At 42.3% G+C, this 15661-nt stretch overlaps 1 protein-coding gene across 2 annotated transcripts in view; it reads right to left on the minus strand.

The window, feature by feature from the left end:
• Positions 1-8163, minus strand: part of SCAF4 (SR-related CTD associated factor 4) — a 47818-nt gene extending 39655 nt beyond the window's left edge. For both annotated transcript variants that reach the window (XM_075713222.1, XM_075713215.1), the window contains exon 1: positions 8133-8163. In XM_075713222.1, the coding sequence (XP_075569337.1) occupies positions 8133-8162 (30 nt within the window). In that variant the 5' untranslated portion in view covers position 8163. The remainder of the gene's footprint in view (positions 1-8132) is intronic.
• Positions 8164-15661: the final 7498 nt, after the last annotated feature.

A 15661-nucleotide genomic window follows, 5' to 3' on the forward strand; every position in this document is an offset into this window, starting at 1 on the left:
AAATGACTTGCTGCTTTTACCAACCATAACTGGATATTTGGAGGAAAAAAAAAAAAAACAGCTCTTAGTTGTTCCCTACCTTCCTTCTCCATATAGTGACACCACTGGCTAAAGATAAAAAATGGAGTTTACCTCTGCCTCTATTTCTACTGCCCAATGCCCCCAGTCCATTCATTTGGCAATGAAAACCACCCAGCGTATCCCATTCACTAGGATGGGGGAGTACCATAGGGCAAGAGACAGCCAGGGAAAAGAAATTAAGTGAAACTTTATTTTTACATAAGAACTAATTAATCCAAGGGCTCTTCAGGACTTGTATCTTTATTCAGTTTTGATAATTTCAATAGTTTAAGAAGAACTGTCTGCATGGATTCCTTCATATGCAAGGAAAAACTAACGTGGAAAAACTAGTAGAAAGGCTTAGCCACAAAACGTTATCAAAATCATTAACGCAAAGGTCATAAGAAAAACTTTCCCATTTCTGTTATAATAGTCTCACCTGATGAAAACAGTATGAAAAAAACACACTTTTGTTTTACGCAAGCTCTAGCTTAGGATACAATTTCAATTTAAGAATTTCCAAATGTTTCTGAAACCTCCCTCCCTATATCTGCAATTCTGTACACTGTAGCTGCAGATGTTTTTAAAAGCACCATGTTTTTAAAAGGAATCACTTCTTTGTTGCTCCGTATCAACCCATGCACTACAAAAAAGTGGAGGTATTAAAAAGCCTACTAAACTCAAGCCACAATACAAAACATTGATTCAAGAGTATTTCTGCATACTTTTCACAACAGTACAGAAGTAGCGGATAAAATATCTATAAAGCCAAGAACCTCAAAGGCAGAAAAATCACCTGCTCATTTTCAGGCTAATAAATGCAATTAAATAGCAAAGATGAGCCACTCATTAAACCACAGCAGATAGCAAAAGGGAGACTAACCATATTGCCTGCTATTTAAAGAGCAAGCTAGTAACCACCCCCAAATTAAAATTAAATGTAAAGTACAGAAGTACTATAGAAAACACATGGCAGGAGTGAACCAAGAAGGCCTTCCAACTCAAACTGTAGAACCTGCTCTAGTTCATAAGACCTGGGTGAGGTGCAGGTAACAGGAGAAGGAATAGGATGATGGCCTTTAGTTTTCAGTCTTTCGAGCAGCAAATTATTAGTTTCTGCCATTCTACAATGAATGCCCTTTGAGGGTCTATTTTACACAGAAACCTGAGAAGTATTAGGTTTTGAAGCAAAGGGGAGAATCACTATTTTTTAATTTACCCACAGCCTTACCTTAGAGTCCTAAAAAGACAGCATGTCTGGACACAGTATGCCTTCAGAACAAGAGTGAGCAAGTTGAAATGTAGGAATACTATCAGCTTTGCTTCGTTACTGAATTCATTACAAGAAAAGCAAAACCAGACAGTGACGCATGCATGCCAGTAAAGAAGGAACAGGGGTGCCAAGAGAAAAACATAAGACGCATGGTCAGAGAAAAAAGGCAGCTCATACACTATCCAAACTACTAGGAAAGAAGTGAGACAGTGTCATCCAGTGAGACTTAGCCACTGGCACAGAAGGAGGAAGATCAGGCTCATATCCTTTGGGGTGTCTCGAGCTTCATGTATGATCTTAAGTCTACTTATCTGTTTTAAGCATAAGATAACATAGTAGGAAGGTAAAAATACCTTTTAAGACTTGAACTGAGTTCCCTGGCTTTGCTCTCTTGCTGAAGTTTTTTTGCTATAAAAAGGTCTCTTTATTTACTAATAAAGAGGTATGGCTCCGCTTTATATACTTACTAAATAAAACCCACAGAAAAGAAGAAGCACAGATAGAAGCATGATCTACTGAAAGAAACAGTGTTCAGTGAGTAGCGGATACTGAGCACTCAGGTCATTGTTACAATACTCTCATTGCATCTTCCCTTCTCCAATTTTCACAGAGCAGTCTAACATGCCCTCAACAATTTAATCAAGTCTTATTCCAAGAACATTTCTCTAAGCAGGCTCCATACACACACGTGACACAGTCAGTACTCTGTACATTCATTCATTATTTCTTGGAATGTATTTTATTTATGCATTTAGAAACCACCTGATACAGCCAAACTACAAGTCACTTATAGATGTATAATTGTAGTTATTTGTTCATGTGCCTACAGAAGAAAAAGGATGATGGAAGATGCGACTAACAAGCACAGATACCATATTATTTTGTTAACAAAACACCATTACTACTAATCCATGATCAGATCTTTAAAAGGTCAGATGTTTTAAAAAATACACACAGGTCCAAAGAGAATCTGTTAGCCACATACATTTTCCTTTGCCTATAAAACTCATTGTTTCCTCTTCAGGTCCCCATTCTTCCTTGTGCTACTAAGAAAAGGAGAAAGATAATGATGTCTGCTAAACTTCTGTCGCTAAGCTATGTGACAAGTGGTGTCCCTCAGGGATCTGTACTGGGACTAGTGCTGTTTAGCATCTTCATCAATGACACAGACGGTGGGATTGAGTGCACCCTCAGCAAGTTTGCAGACAACACCAAGCTGCATGGTGCAGTTGACACGCCAGAAGGATGAGATGTCATCCAAAGGGACCTGAACAAGCTGGAGAGGTGGGCCCATGTAAACCTCATGAGGTTCAACAAGGCCAAGTGCAAGGTCCTGCACGGTCCAACTTGGGGTTGTGCAGCCTGGAGAAGAGAAGGCTGCGGGGAGACCTTATTGCGGCCTTTCAGTACTTAAAGGGGGCCTATAGGAAAGATGGGGAGAATCTTTTTAGCAAGGTCTGTTGTGACAGGACAAGGAGTAATGGTTTTAAACTGAAGGAGGATAGATTTAGACTGGATATAAGGAAGAAATTTTTTACAATGAGGGTGGTGAGGCACTGGAACAGGTTGCTCAGCAAGGTAGTGGAGGCCCCATCCCTAGAAACATTCCAGGTCAGGTTGGATGGGGCTCTGAGCAACCTGATCTGGTTAAAGCTGTCCCTGCTCACTGCAGGGGGGTTGGGCTAGATGACCTCTAAAGGTCCCTTCCAACCCAAAGCATTCTATGATTCTGTGTCTCAGAGGTTCAATGTAAGTTTTAAATTCTTGACCGTCAGCTGTGAAGCATTCCAAGTATTAGGTGCTGCTGAACGTAAGAGATCACCATAAAATTCATGGCTGTCAGGCGACGTTCTTTGGAAAATAAAGTGAGATTTAAATTTGACCAGATAGGAACCCCGGGCAATGAAGCTAAATAGTACTTCATCAACTAGGCTATTTCTGTGGCCTAGAAAGACCATTCACAAATTCTCAATCACTGGGGAGAAACATCTTTACAAAAGACACTCGTATAAAAATGACATCACAGAAGTACGCAGAACAGAATTTTTTCTACACAGATGTTTTTGAAACATATCTGCCTCTTAGGATCAGTGCTGTGCTCTTAAGTCCGGCACGTCTCCTGAAAAGCTGTTCATCTCATTTCTTCTCCTACCAAGAATCTCTACTAGAATGCCACAGCTTTCAATATCCTGGAAACAGTTCAGTCCAGAAGCAACAGACACAGCTCTTCCAGGATCACAGCGATGATGACCCTTCAATTACCATGATACAGTCATAAAAGCAACAAAGCAACTTCTGTCCCAAAAGAGCTGCACACTACTTCCGCAATAATTTCAGCCTGGGTCTCACAGTTTAAAAAAGGGACTAAATTAACTCTAAAAGTCTAGTAGTGCTCTCCTATCTTCCTCTCCCTCCACCCCATTCAAATAGCATTTAACCTGCTGCTTAAGCACTCTCCCAGGACATGTGGGAGGCAGCACTAACTTAAAAATACAGCCTATTGCACCTACTGGAATATGGGAATCATTTCAGGCAGCTACAACAGGTAGTAGCGTTGTTCTTAAAGAAACAAAGGGTGCCAAAATGCACAAAAAACTTTGTTAATCTTTCCTCCAACCACAGATATTGGTAGAGGTGTCCTTGCTGCTTTGCCACACAACAGAGGGAATCTAACTGGGGTTCATGCGTTCCAGTAACTGCTGAAGCACCACTGTGAAGGATATCCTGCTAACCTCTATTTATAGGACCTGTGGAGGGGAGGGGAAGAACAGGGAGCAACAGACTGTAATAGTACATGCAGAATGAAGTCTTACCATTAGCATAGACAGCTAGCATAAAACTAGATGAAAAAATACAACTGTCCAGTTCACTGAGTATGGCTAAATTGTAAAGAAGAAAGCTGCAGCTCTTAAAGAAACAGCCCACAAAATATCTACCCTGTTTGTGATCTAGGCACGCTTAAGTGGGATATCAATTGTTTCAGTGGTACAGATTAACTACTACCAACCTGAGACACACAATTAAGTGAATGTACTCCATTACTCAATACAAATATAAGATTACAAAATAGGAAACTTGACTTTATTCTACTTCCAGCAGCAAGACTGTGAAAAAAATCTCTATTTCTAACCTTTATAATCAGTAAAATATCCCTCAAGTTTTTCAGATTAAAGAAAAGGAAACACATACCCCCTAAATTAAAACATGACAAGGATTAAAACCTTTATAAACCATGACAGATGCGTGGGGTTTGGTGTGTGTTTTTTTTTTTTTAGAAAAATGTTTACTTGTTTTCTTAAAAACATAACAAAGTTTTGCACCATTATCAAGTTACCTTTTGAGCTTTACTTACACTGTACTATTAATTTAACACAACATACACACCTAATAGTATTCTAACTTATTTTTCCAGGATACAGTTGAACTAATTTCCTCAGGGAAAATATACTATACTACATAACTGTCAAATCCCACCTATTCAGTTGGTAATATCTGCTCAGAGTACAGCTGGACAAAAATAAAGAGCAAATGTGTTTGGTCAATACAAAAAATGTGCTCACTCCTGTAGAAATATGAGAATTTTTAAGAGGCACATTTACTGGTAAACTTGTATTCAAAATATAGGTACAAAGAACAGGACTAAGGGAATGGGCAACACAATCAAACATGATCAAATTACGCAAGCCGTGTAAGTTACCACCCAATGCCAGAGCCAAACTAAGTGACTCTTAAGTGTTCTTTCCTAGCTTGCCACAATTGCTAAGTGCAACGTGCTAGCTCAAACCTCTATATTTAAGTTTTACCTCACAATTCAGATGGGCAGTTAAGATCACATACTTGTCACGATTAGCTGACAGGCAGCAACTTGTTACTTCACTGCAACATAATCACACATACCGTCAGAAGCCTCTAACCCAAAGGGCAGAAACCGAACTTCCGAGTAGAACTGGAACCTAAGTCAGCCAAAACTACTAATGGTTTCTACTGGACTGGGTGAACAGCTTCAGCCAAAACAAAACGGTTCAAGTCGCATAAGTAGAAGTGTTGCTGGTGCTTTTCTCTTCGTCCCTAAGCTCTTTTGTCTGAGAAGAGAATACCAACCTAATAGGTTCGAGGATGCCTAATTTACAGCCATGATTTGAACTTGGACCTCCCACCACTGAAGAAATTGCTGTAATCACCAAACCCACCCCCAAAAATCCCAAATGATCACATCACCTGAAGCAGTAAGCAGCATCTCCTCCTTCATGCAGACTGGCAAAGAGATGGCAGCTGCCACCTCCACAGAGCAAGAGACATTAAAACAGGAAGCGCATCACCTCTAGCATACATGGGAAGTCCAGCACAAAACTCATGGCTGCTGCAGTTAAAATTGCCATTATAAAACTGCAATTCTGTCTACAGTGGTATTGTACAGCCAGCAAGTTCAGGAATTCTTGACCTACAGGGTATGCTGCAGATACCCCAATCTTTGCTGCTGAAGCTATTCCACTCTCAATAAAATAATTAACTATTCAGTGAACAGAGACTGGTACCTCTGTAGTCCTCACAACGTGTATGCATTATAAGACAGTCTTACAGACAAAATGAGTTCTCACACACTCGCTAGCCTGCGCTATTCCCACCATTCTGTGAATAACACTGAGAACTTTTGTAAAACAGCTTTCACTTTCTCCACTTTCACTGAGAAAGCCCAGAAATGGAACAATATCTGACTGTAAATCCTACCCTCCTCAAAAAAGTTTGAGATGTTTCACGCTTTATTTTAGTATGTATTGTTTTGCATGCACAGCTTCAGGCAACGCATGCTGGAAAGTTAAGAGAACAGTTTAAGAACTGGACTTCATGTTCTTAGCTAATACCATAAACACGCCTTCTGAGAACAGGACAGTAATTACACAGACCCTGTATTTATTAACATCCTAGCTTTATGCATAAGTAGTCCTATGGAACTAGTCATACGTACAAATGATTACAGAACAGGGATTTCAGCAAGTACAGTTTTCTTCCCCATAACTGATGTTCAAATAAAATCCAGTGTTTTACCACCTTTCAGCAGCCAGCCATCAGAATTTCATTCAATATTTCGGACTGCATCAAACAAAAGCATCACACTTTTACTACGTCTGAGAGGAAGATGCACGATATAAAACATGCCCATTTCTAAAACGGAGATTAGTCACAGAATACCAAGAAACACTGCTTTCACTCAGAAGTCACGCATGCTTTCAGCACCAGATCAGCAAAAGAAGTGGGTTTTATTGTTTGAGAAACACTAAGCACTGTCTGTGCAATTAAGTTTTATCAGGTAGCAACATGCTGAAATGAATGAAGTGAAAGCAATCATCTGCTAGAACTTCTGTTTATATTTAGGCAGGTAAGAATATTTCTGTTCTCTGTTTACATGAAAATTGAAAATGCTGCATGCCATTCTATTTGGGAAGGCTGCTTTGTACCCTTCCATACCACTGGTTTAAAACAGTACTATACACCCATAACATGGGCAAATAAATAAAAACAAAACCATTAGCAGGAGGGGTATGCTATCTACTTTTCGCTTTGTACTTCTACAGTTTTGTTAAAGATGAGTAGTTTTTCAGTTGTGTGTCTGTATGACAAGCAGTTGCAGAGAGTGAACTTTACACAGCATGACTTCATCACATGAGAGTAGTCTGCCATTTTTCCTGTTTCTGTTCAGCAAACATGCACAGCAACCTAACCTTCAAAACGCATTAAACATTCTGGAATAGGTTCTGGCTTCACTTTAACTGATTATCTGCAACGAGAATATGCGCGCACTCTATAGTCCATACAGGATCCGCAAAAGTCAAATCGTCAAACTGGGGCGGGAACGTCATCTAATCTAAGAATCATTTTAAGTCACGTGTCAAAAACTTTATAAAGTAGAGGCTAGAGTATTTTGTTATATATTATGCAAAAAAACAATCACGGTCCATTTTGTTTCCGATTCCGATTGGCTGACTAAGGAATCCAAAAAAAATCGTCAGAAGAAGACAGTGACCTTCTGCGTACCACGAAAGGAGACTGAACGCCTTACGCTTTCCAACCTACCTCCCCTGTCCCTAGTGCTGGGGTCGATCCCTTAGTCCTATCCCCGGGCGTCGTTTCTATGCAGAGGTAAGCCTCCTCGCAGTTTTCCCTCTCTCTATTCAACCTCCAGCCTATCCTGCCTGCCGCCTGTTCACATGGCAGGTCTCTCGCCAAACCACTGCGAGGAAATAAAAGTGCCTCGCGCCCTGAAACGCGGCTTCCCCCTCCTTAACAACACGCACGCAGTGGGAACGCCTCGGAACAGGGATCCCGGCTCGGACGCTCCCCAGTGGGGCGAGGAGGAAACTGGCGGGGGGCAGAGAGGGGAGCCCCAAGATCCCCTCAGAGACGTCCGCCCCCCACCCCCCCGCCGGCCCGGCCCGTGCGGGAGCCCGGGCTGCGGCGTCGCTCGGGGAACGCTCCAGGCCGCTGCAACGGCCGCGCCGGCGGCCGGCCTGACCCCGCTCGCCTCCATTTTACTCAGGAGACCCGATCTCCGTCCCCCCGCCGTCCCCCCGCCCCTCGGGCCGGCGGGAGGCCCCGGGCCGAGCCAGGCCGAGCCCTGCCCGGGCCCTCCCCAGCGCAGGCCTCTGGCGGCGCCGCACCGGGCCCGCGCGGCCCAGAGCCGGAAGCCGAGAGCGGGTTGGGGAGGGGGGAGCGATGGCGGCCACCGTGACCCCCCCACCCCCCGCTGCCCCGCCGCGGCCCCCCGCCCCGCGCTCCCCTCCCCCCCGCTCCCGGCTCCCACCTCCTGGTTGAAGGCGTTCACGGCCTCCATGTTGGCGGCGGCGGCTGATGCGGGCGGGCGCCCGCGCGGGGGAGGGGAGGGGAGGGGGAGGAGGGGCGGCTCGGTCCCGCTCAGGGGCTGCGCGCGGACATGGCCGTTCGGCGGCGGCGGCGGGGCTCGCGCTCTCCCTCGCTTCCCTCGCTCGGTGCGGCGTCTCGCTGGCAGGGCCCCGGCACAGACCGTCTCTCCCAGCGGGATGGCGGAGCCCACGCCGCGCACAGCACCCTGGGATCGTGCAGGCCTCCCGGCCCCGCGCCACCCACAGGAGAGAGAAGTGGGGGGAGGAAGGGGGGGGGGGTAGGAGAGGGAGGGAGGGAGCGCGCGCGCGGCGCGGCGAGGGCACCACGTGACCGGGGGCCGGGTTACTCCCCGGGCCCCGCCATGTCAGCGCCGGCCCCGCCCCCGGGGAGGGGAAATGGCGGGGATAAAGCCCTGCCCGCCGCCACTCCTGCAGCCGGCAGCCTCATCCCTCCGTTGTCGGGGTGGGCGGCGGCGTCTGCACAGAGCCAGGCGACTGCCCGGCTCGTCCCCCTCGGGGGAGGCCGCCGCTCCTGTGGCGTTGTTGGGGTGGCCGGGACCGGGTGGGTTAGGCCGGGCCGGGCCGGGCCGGGCCGGGCCTGGCCTGGCCTGGCCTGGCCCCGCTCGGTTCCCTGGGAGGGGTGCGGGGCAGTGTGCGCCTTTGGGCCGAGGCGGCGCGGGGGCTAGGGTGAGAGCGGCGCCCGCTTCCGTGTTTACAACTTAAAAATCGCTTTTTTTTTTTTTTTTTTTTTAATATCCCCCGTAATCGTCTTTGGCAGGTGGCACAGAGGCGGCGCTAAACCCCGCTCTGAATGGAGCGAAGGAGCGGCGCTGGAGCGTGTTTGGTACCTAGCGTGGCCGGTACCCTCACGGTGGAAGAAACCGTGCTGCTTGTGTAAATATAAAACAGAGCAAAACTGAAAGGCTGTTTTCAAAGTCAAGTGTTTTGCACTTGGTAAAGAAGACGGTTAACCAGTGACTACATTCATGCTAACAATGGCTGCTAATGTTCATGAGAAAACTGCATGTATGCTTCAAAGTGTAGCTTCAAGGACATTAGCGGGTTATTGGCATCTATTAAAGAGCATGTTTGTCAAGTACACTAGTAATGTCTTGGCATCAATGTCAAATCATAGTCGTTTCAGGTTTGCAGAGTGCTGTATAATACAGTATGTTTGAAATACGTTAACTTAGAATTTAATTGTTTAACTCTGGTCCAGTACATTAGCAAGGGAGTAAATTGGAAAGGGGGAGACTCAGAATGTTGCAGAAATCTCACAGAAAGTGTATTTGGCTTTATTTTGCATTCTGTTACTAAACTGTGTCTGATGTTTCAGTTGTTAATCAAATGCAGATTACTTTTAGGAGTCTCTTCTCCCTGTCATTTTGAAAGTCAAAGTTGAGAGTAACAGGAACTCTTGTTCTACTCAGGTTATGAAATGCATAAGGAGGAGTTTGTGTACAGTGACATGGCTGATATTCAGAGGAATCTTTAAAATAAGGTCTGGTGGCAAATGGAGAGCTTTTCCAGATGTTGTGAATTTCTATATGTTGATCTTTTATTGGGGAAAAGATAACTCTAGCTTTCATAGTTTTTTTTTAAAGAAAGCTGCCAAGCTAGAGAAGAATGAGGAATAAATAATGTTGCCCATCTAGTGTCAGTGTCTTTGCTTTTTGTGATATTTGCCAGTTTCAGCATGGTAAATTGCTTCGTATGTAGTTTTTACTACTGTTCTTGTTCATGTCACAGTCCAAAAGTTCACAAAAGGCAGTTCATTCTGCCACCTGAAAAATATGAATAGCAAAGGTACAACTGGAGTATGCGGTGAGAGGTTGGAAAAAATGCAAATCATCTCTGTCCAGTTCTTGCATCAGCTAAAAAGCTTTCTGAGAAGTAAGAATGATTTCTTTGAGGGCTCTTGGCTTAGGGAGAGAGAGTGGACTTCCTGCATTGGTGATGTATCAATTAATTTTCAGGTTTGAAACCTAGGTGTTAAATGGTGACAGCTGTTTTTATAATGTTGAGTACTTGACATTGTGTTCCTTTCAATATATACTTGATAATACAAATGCAGCTCCCTCAACACATTGTTAGGAGCTTATACAAAGTACAGAAAAACAAAATCTTCCCAGGACAGGAAAGGCTGCCAGTGGTTCTGGAAATTCACATTAAATTTGGGAGTTCTTTTGCCTATTAGAACTTTTAAAGTTTTTTTTATACTACATATTTGCCTTTTGGAGGGTGTCGCTACAGGTTCTAGAGGTGACTCCTCTAAAAACTGAGTGTTAAATGCTTTCAGTTTTCCTCATTGCTGTTTATGTATTAGGTATTCTTTTTAAATAAGATTCATAATAAAGCAGTCTGCTTTTGTATTATGTTTCTAATCAGACTTTGTGCATAATTGGATTTTACATAACCTGCAGGGGGACAAATAACGTAGGTCTACCTAGATGTGTTTCAAAATTGTCTAGTACAAGCACTGGTAGCTGCAGTGCCTTGGTGCTCAATGGGCTAGCTGTGTTAGTGCTTACCTTGCTGTGCTAAGCTCCCTGCCCATTCCCCTACCAAGCTAAAATCTGGTGTGGTTGTGTCTGTGCTGTAATATGGTCCTGGGTTCGCCTGCAATATAGACAAATCCTCAGGGTCTGTAGAACTATCCCTGGCAACTTTTGTTCATTGAGAATTAAATTCTGATTCCTCAGGAGCTGAATGTTAGGATTTAGGGGTTGGATAGGGTGAAGTAGGTTAATTACTGCAGCATTAGATTTAAGTCTGGGTTTTACTAGGCTGTGGCTTTGCTGTTCAAAGCACATCTGCTTCGTCAAGATAATATGCTCAGTAATTTTGAAGTAAAATTTGCCATTGCTTATATTGTATTATGGCTACCTGTAGAGAGAAGAGACAATCATAATTTTTTACTGAAAAGCATGTTCTTTTCATTATGCTTTTGTCAGTTTTACATTTGCAGGTACTTGAGCTTACAGCAGGCTTATTTAAAGTTGCTTGTATAACAACATTAGGCATTGTAAAAATATATGGTATATGATGCCCAGCGTTGTGTTATATATTTGTACAATATAAAGGATGGTCCTTGCCTCAAAGACCATGCAATCCAGTGTGGCTCACAGAGTATTTAATATCACTCTTGTTGTTTGTATAATATATATTTTAAAATATTGTTGCATACTATTGCATATGTCTTATGTTTTAACAGTTTTGACTTATGTTGGTGCATGGGTTTAGTTTGTTCAGCTTGCTTACTTTTGTTTCTGACAGATGGGCAATAAATGGGCACACCAATGTATGGAAATTGCTGTTGAGAACAAATTATGGTTACTTGATGTAATGATTCTTTTTGTCTTTGTACCAGCTGATGAAATACATGTGCAAGTCTTATTCAAGCTTGCTGAAATCCAAAATGTTTTTTTAATTCAGTATAGTCCTTGTCATTTTGTACGTAATGAAATACAGTTAGCTTAAGCATTTAGAGTTTTACATAATGATGTCTGTCATTTTTTTTCTTGCAGGTCTTGATCTTTGAAATGTTAAGAATCCTAAACTTTGCTCAGTCTCCTAAATTATTAGCATCGTGCATCATTATTGACAATGACAACCATCATCCATAAAAATGTTGTATTGCCTGTTCTTTGATTATCTGTGTCTGCCTATCAGTGTTTCTCTGACTCATATGATAAGGATTAGTTATCACTTGTGCATTATCACTCTCTAATTTACTGGTGTAATTTAACTTAGGGGCCAACTTTGTTTTTTGACTAGAATCTCCTGGAATCCGGTGTTCTATAGAGAGACAAAACTTTTTCCTGCAATGTTCAATATATTGCTGTAGCTTTATATTCTTTATTAAAATAATACTGTATATGTTTACCAGGATTTATAAGTAATTGCAGCGTGATTGGCACTCTGCGTAGATCTGCCTCGCACCATGGAGAGGGACTTACTGTTCTCTAAATGTTGGCATCAAATACAGGCCACCCTAAAATCAGATCCCTGAAATCAATAGGTCTTTGAGGGAAGTTTGTCTTTCCCTCACTGTTTGTACTCTGGCATGATTAAACTTGTAGGCCTGGCACCATGATTCTGTACTTGAGTTAAACTGACACTTATGGATGCTGATTTGTTCTTTTACTGTTTGTAAACTCAAGTATTACTGACAAGCAGACTGTAGTGGAACTGTGCTTTTGGAAACTTCATGGGACAGGGAATATTTTGCTTGCCTGCTTAGTGGAGTGAATCAGTGTGCAGACTCTTTGGACAGAGCTAGCTTTCAGTTTGATTTTAAGTTCCACTGTATGTACACAGGTATAGTTTAAGGTCCTGGCTTCTAGTCTAGAAAACCTTGTAAAGTTTAGCAGCTGGTCACCTCAGAGGTTGACTCTTCCTTTGCACTGTTGGAGTGATTTAAGTGACCAAAGTAAAATGAGGAGATTCTGCAGGTAGCCTTCTGATGCAGATGGCTGGATCTGATATTCTAAGATATTAAGATATAAGGCACTTAAGCTTTTCTAGCTGTGGGGCTTTTTCTTGTATTCTCAATGAATGTCAAGACTTGAGCATGGTGTAAAATACTTCTTTCTGGCCAGGGGGTTAGTTCTGAACTACTTACTGAGGCAAGTTGGAGTAGTGGGAATTTATGGATTTTTGTCTGTTGTGAGTATTTAGGCTTTTATGCTCTGCCATAATTTTGCTACTGTATACTTGGCTTTAGTGTTAATTTTTTTTTTTCTACTGCTGATGAGACTATCTGAAAAGGCTGTTGATGGATATCTAACCACTGAGGGTGTGGCTTGTCTTTATCTGATGCTTAGTGTAACCATTTATTTTAATATTTCGCAGGCAGGAGGAAACCTCTGCCTGTAACAAAATATCTTGGATAACCATATGGAAATGGGACTGCCCGCTAATCCCCTGCCTCCAGTGGATCTGGAATATTACCCCAGTATTTACAGAGATTCCACATCATACAGCATGATAATGATGAACTCACTTTGCAACTCCTTATTAAGTGAATGGAGGTTTTGTACTTGAAAGCTTATAGAATAGAAGGTAGAAGACAAACTGCCATTTAGGTTTTCAGTGCAATGTAGGCTTGCTTTTGCTGGTAGACACATGAGAACAGACTTCCCACTTTGCTCCTCCATAGTTATCTCACCAGCCTCTTCTGGTTTGATGTGGAGGCTGGCAAGATTATGAGACTAGACAAGGTTTTATTGTAGGTGCAAGACTGAAGATCAAAGTATATCAGAAATTACTTCCTTTTCTGGTAATACTGTGGTACTGCTGTTCCTGCTGTCCAGCAGAGGCACAGAGACTGCCAAGAGCTAACAGCCATTAAACAAAGACTAATTCATTCTTTTGAAAAATATAGTGTTTAACTGTGGCTTAAGAGATGATGTGGACACGTGGAATTTAGGACACAGGGCAAGGGAAACAGATACAGACGTATATATTATATGTGATGGTTAATAGTCTGTTTAGCGCAATACAGGGTTTATAAGAACAACTGTAACAAATGTGTTTGTCACATTAAAATTAATTATTCAGTGCTTTAGAAAGCCTGCACAATAGGAAGCAAGGGTTTTTTTTAATTAGGAATCACAAATGACATTTTTTTAGTGAATCATTTATTTGAAAAAAAGCCTGCAATTCTAAGGCAGCCACCATTCTGAGTTTGAGTTAATTTCTAGGCATGTGTGTAAGCCAATAGCAATAAAAATTTTAGAAGTGTGAAACTCTTCACCACTTGTAAAACCTCTGCCTCTTTCTGGTAACTTTGTGGTCCTAATTCTTTATCCCCTTTCTTGTTAGATATTTTAAAACAAAGTATTTAATTTTGGTTTAAATGAAATTTGACTTCAAAGGGTTTTTCCCATGCCCTCCATAAGTGAGGTGAGAAGAAGCAAAAAAAACTGTATGTGTCCAACTGGATAGGAATTATGTTTGTTTTCTGTGTTTGCTTGTTTGTTTAGGAGAAAAAAAAATCAGGTTACATAGTCAACAGAAGGAGAAAATGCTGTCTTTATGAAACCAGTTTTCAGCTTACTGTGTTTCATGTGAGTAAAACCTGGGGGTGTTCACCTCTTTTAGCACTGATACCTGTTTTGCAAAATCAGTTCTGAATAGGATCAAACCTTGATGTCCTTATTTAGGTCCTGTGCTTCTGAATTTCACCAAGATAAATCTTCCTCAGCTTTCAGTGGTTTTCAGTGATGTGTTCTGCAGGCCTCAGTTCCTTCACTCTCTACTTAACCTTCTATTTGGCATCAGTAGATCAGAAGCGCTGGGGGCTTTGTCCTTTGTGATTATCACAAAACCCATCACGCTCACTTTAGTTCTCAAAAGAGTTTGTGCCAAACATCTTGCACAGAAACAATAAATAGCTCCCTATTGTTCCTTTTAGCCTCTCTCCTTCCCTCCCCCTATTATCTAGGGCAAAAGGGGTTCTGGATTTTAAAGTGATTTCTATTTGTGTATAATCTGTTTGCAGTATATTGTATAATCTGTGTTTACGGTAACCCATTCTGTTGAACCTGTGTTAAAGTGCCTTATTGTCCATGTCAGGCATTCAAACATGTTCAGTCCTTTTTTCTTCTGTAGTAAGTGAGACTTCAAAATCACCTCGAACAGTAGACGTATTTTGTAATTATTCACTTTCTAGCTTTTGGAAGTTGGGGTTTTTTGTGTTTTTTCTTCATGCTGATGGAAAAAAAAAGTTTTTTTTAACATCAAGACGTTCATGTAGTTGTCATATAGTCACTACTTCAGAAGATGGTATTTTAAGGCAGCTAAGTGTCATGGAATGCAATAAAATTCTGGCTACTAGCAGTGATACTTGATATACTATGGGATGTAACCACAAAGTATTTAAGACTAAGAAGGAATATGCAACTAATTAACTTTTAAGCATTTTGGGTTTTGCAGTATACTGGTAAAAATTTCTAGCCAGATTATACTTGAGAAAGGAAAAAGAAATCCTATGCAAGAGACAACAATTCTTAGGCCTAAGTTTATAAAATGTGGCAATAGGTAGGCATCTCAATCTTCATAGGAGATGTGTGGATGGATTGCTGCGATTCACTTGATTCAGGTGCATATTTTCAGCAGCGTTCTGTGTTGCTGCTGCAGCCCAACAACACGGTACAGGGGTGACAAATGTCAGGTTCTCTTGACATTCTACTAAAGAGCCCTAAGAGGGATTTGAACACTTTTCCTTGACTGCTGAGAAGTACCAATGGCACAATCCTCGTTTGCAGCATCTGTTTTAGCTGTTCAGGTTTCAGCATGTTGATCTTGGGAACACAGGATAAGGAGGACTTTCTGGGCCACTGGCTGCAGCTGCTTCCAGCTGAGGCAAATGATATTATCCGATTAAGATGTGCCTAAAAGCAGAGCTTTGTGTATATCCTCCACTTTACCAACATTAGAAGGATGTTTGTAAATGTGACTGCTCTGA

Source organism: Pelecanus crispus, chromosome 1, assembly GCF_030463565.1.
Source record: "Pelecanus crispus isolate bPelCri1 chromosome 1, bPelCri1.pri, whole genome shotgun sequence".
NCBI classification, from domain to species: domain Eukaryota; kingdom Metazoa; phylum Chordata; class Aves; order Pelecaniformes; family Pelecanidae; genus Pelecanus; species Pelecanus crispus.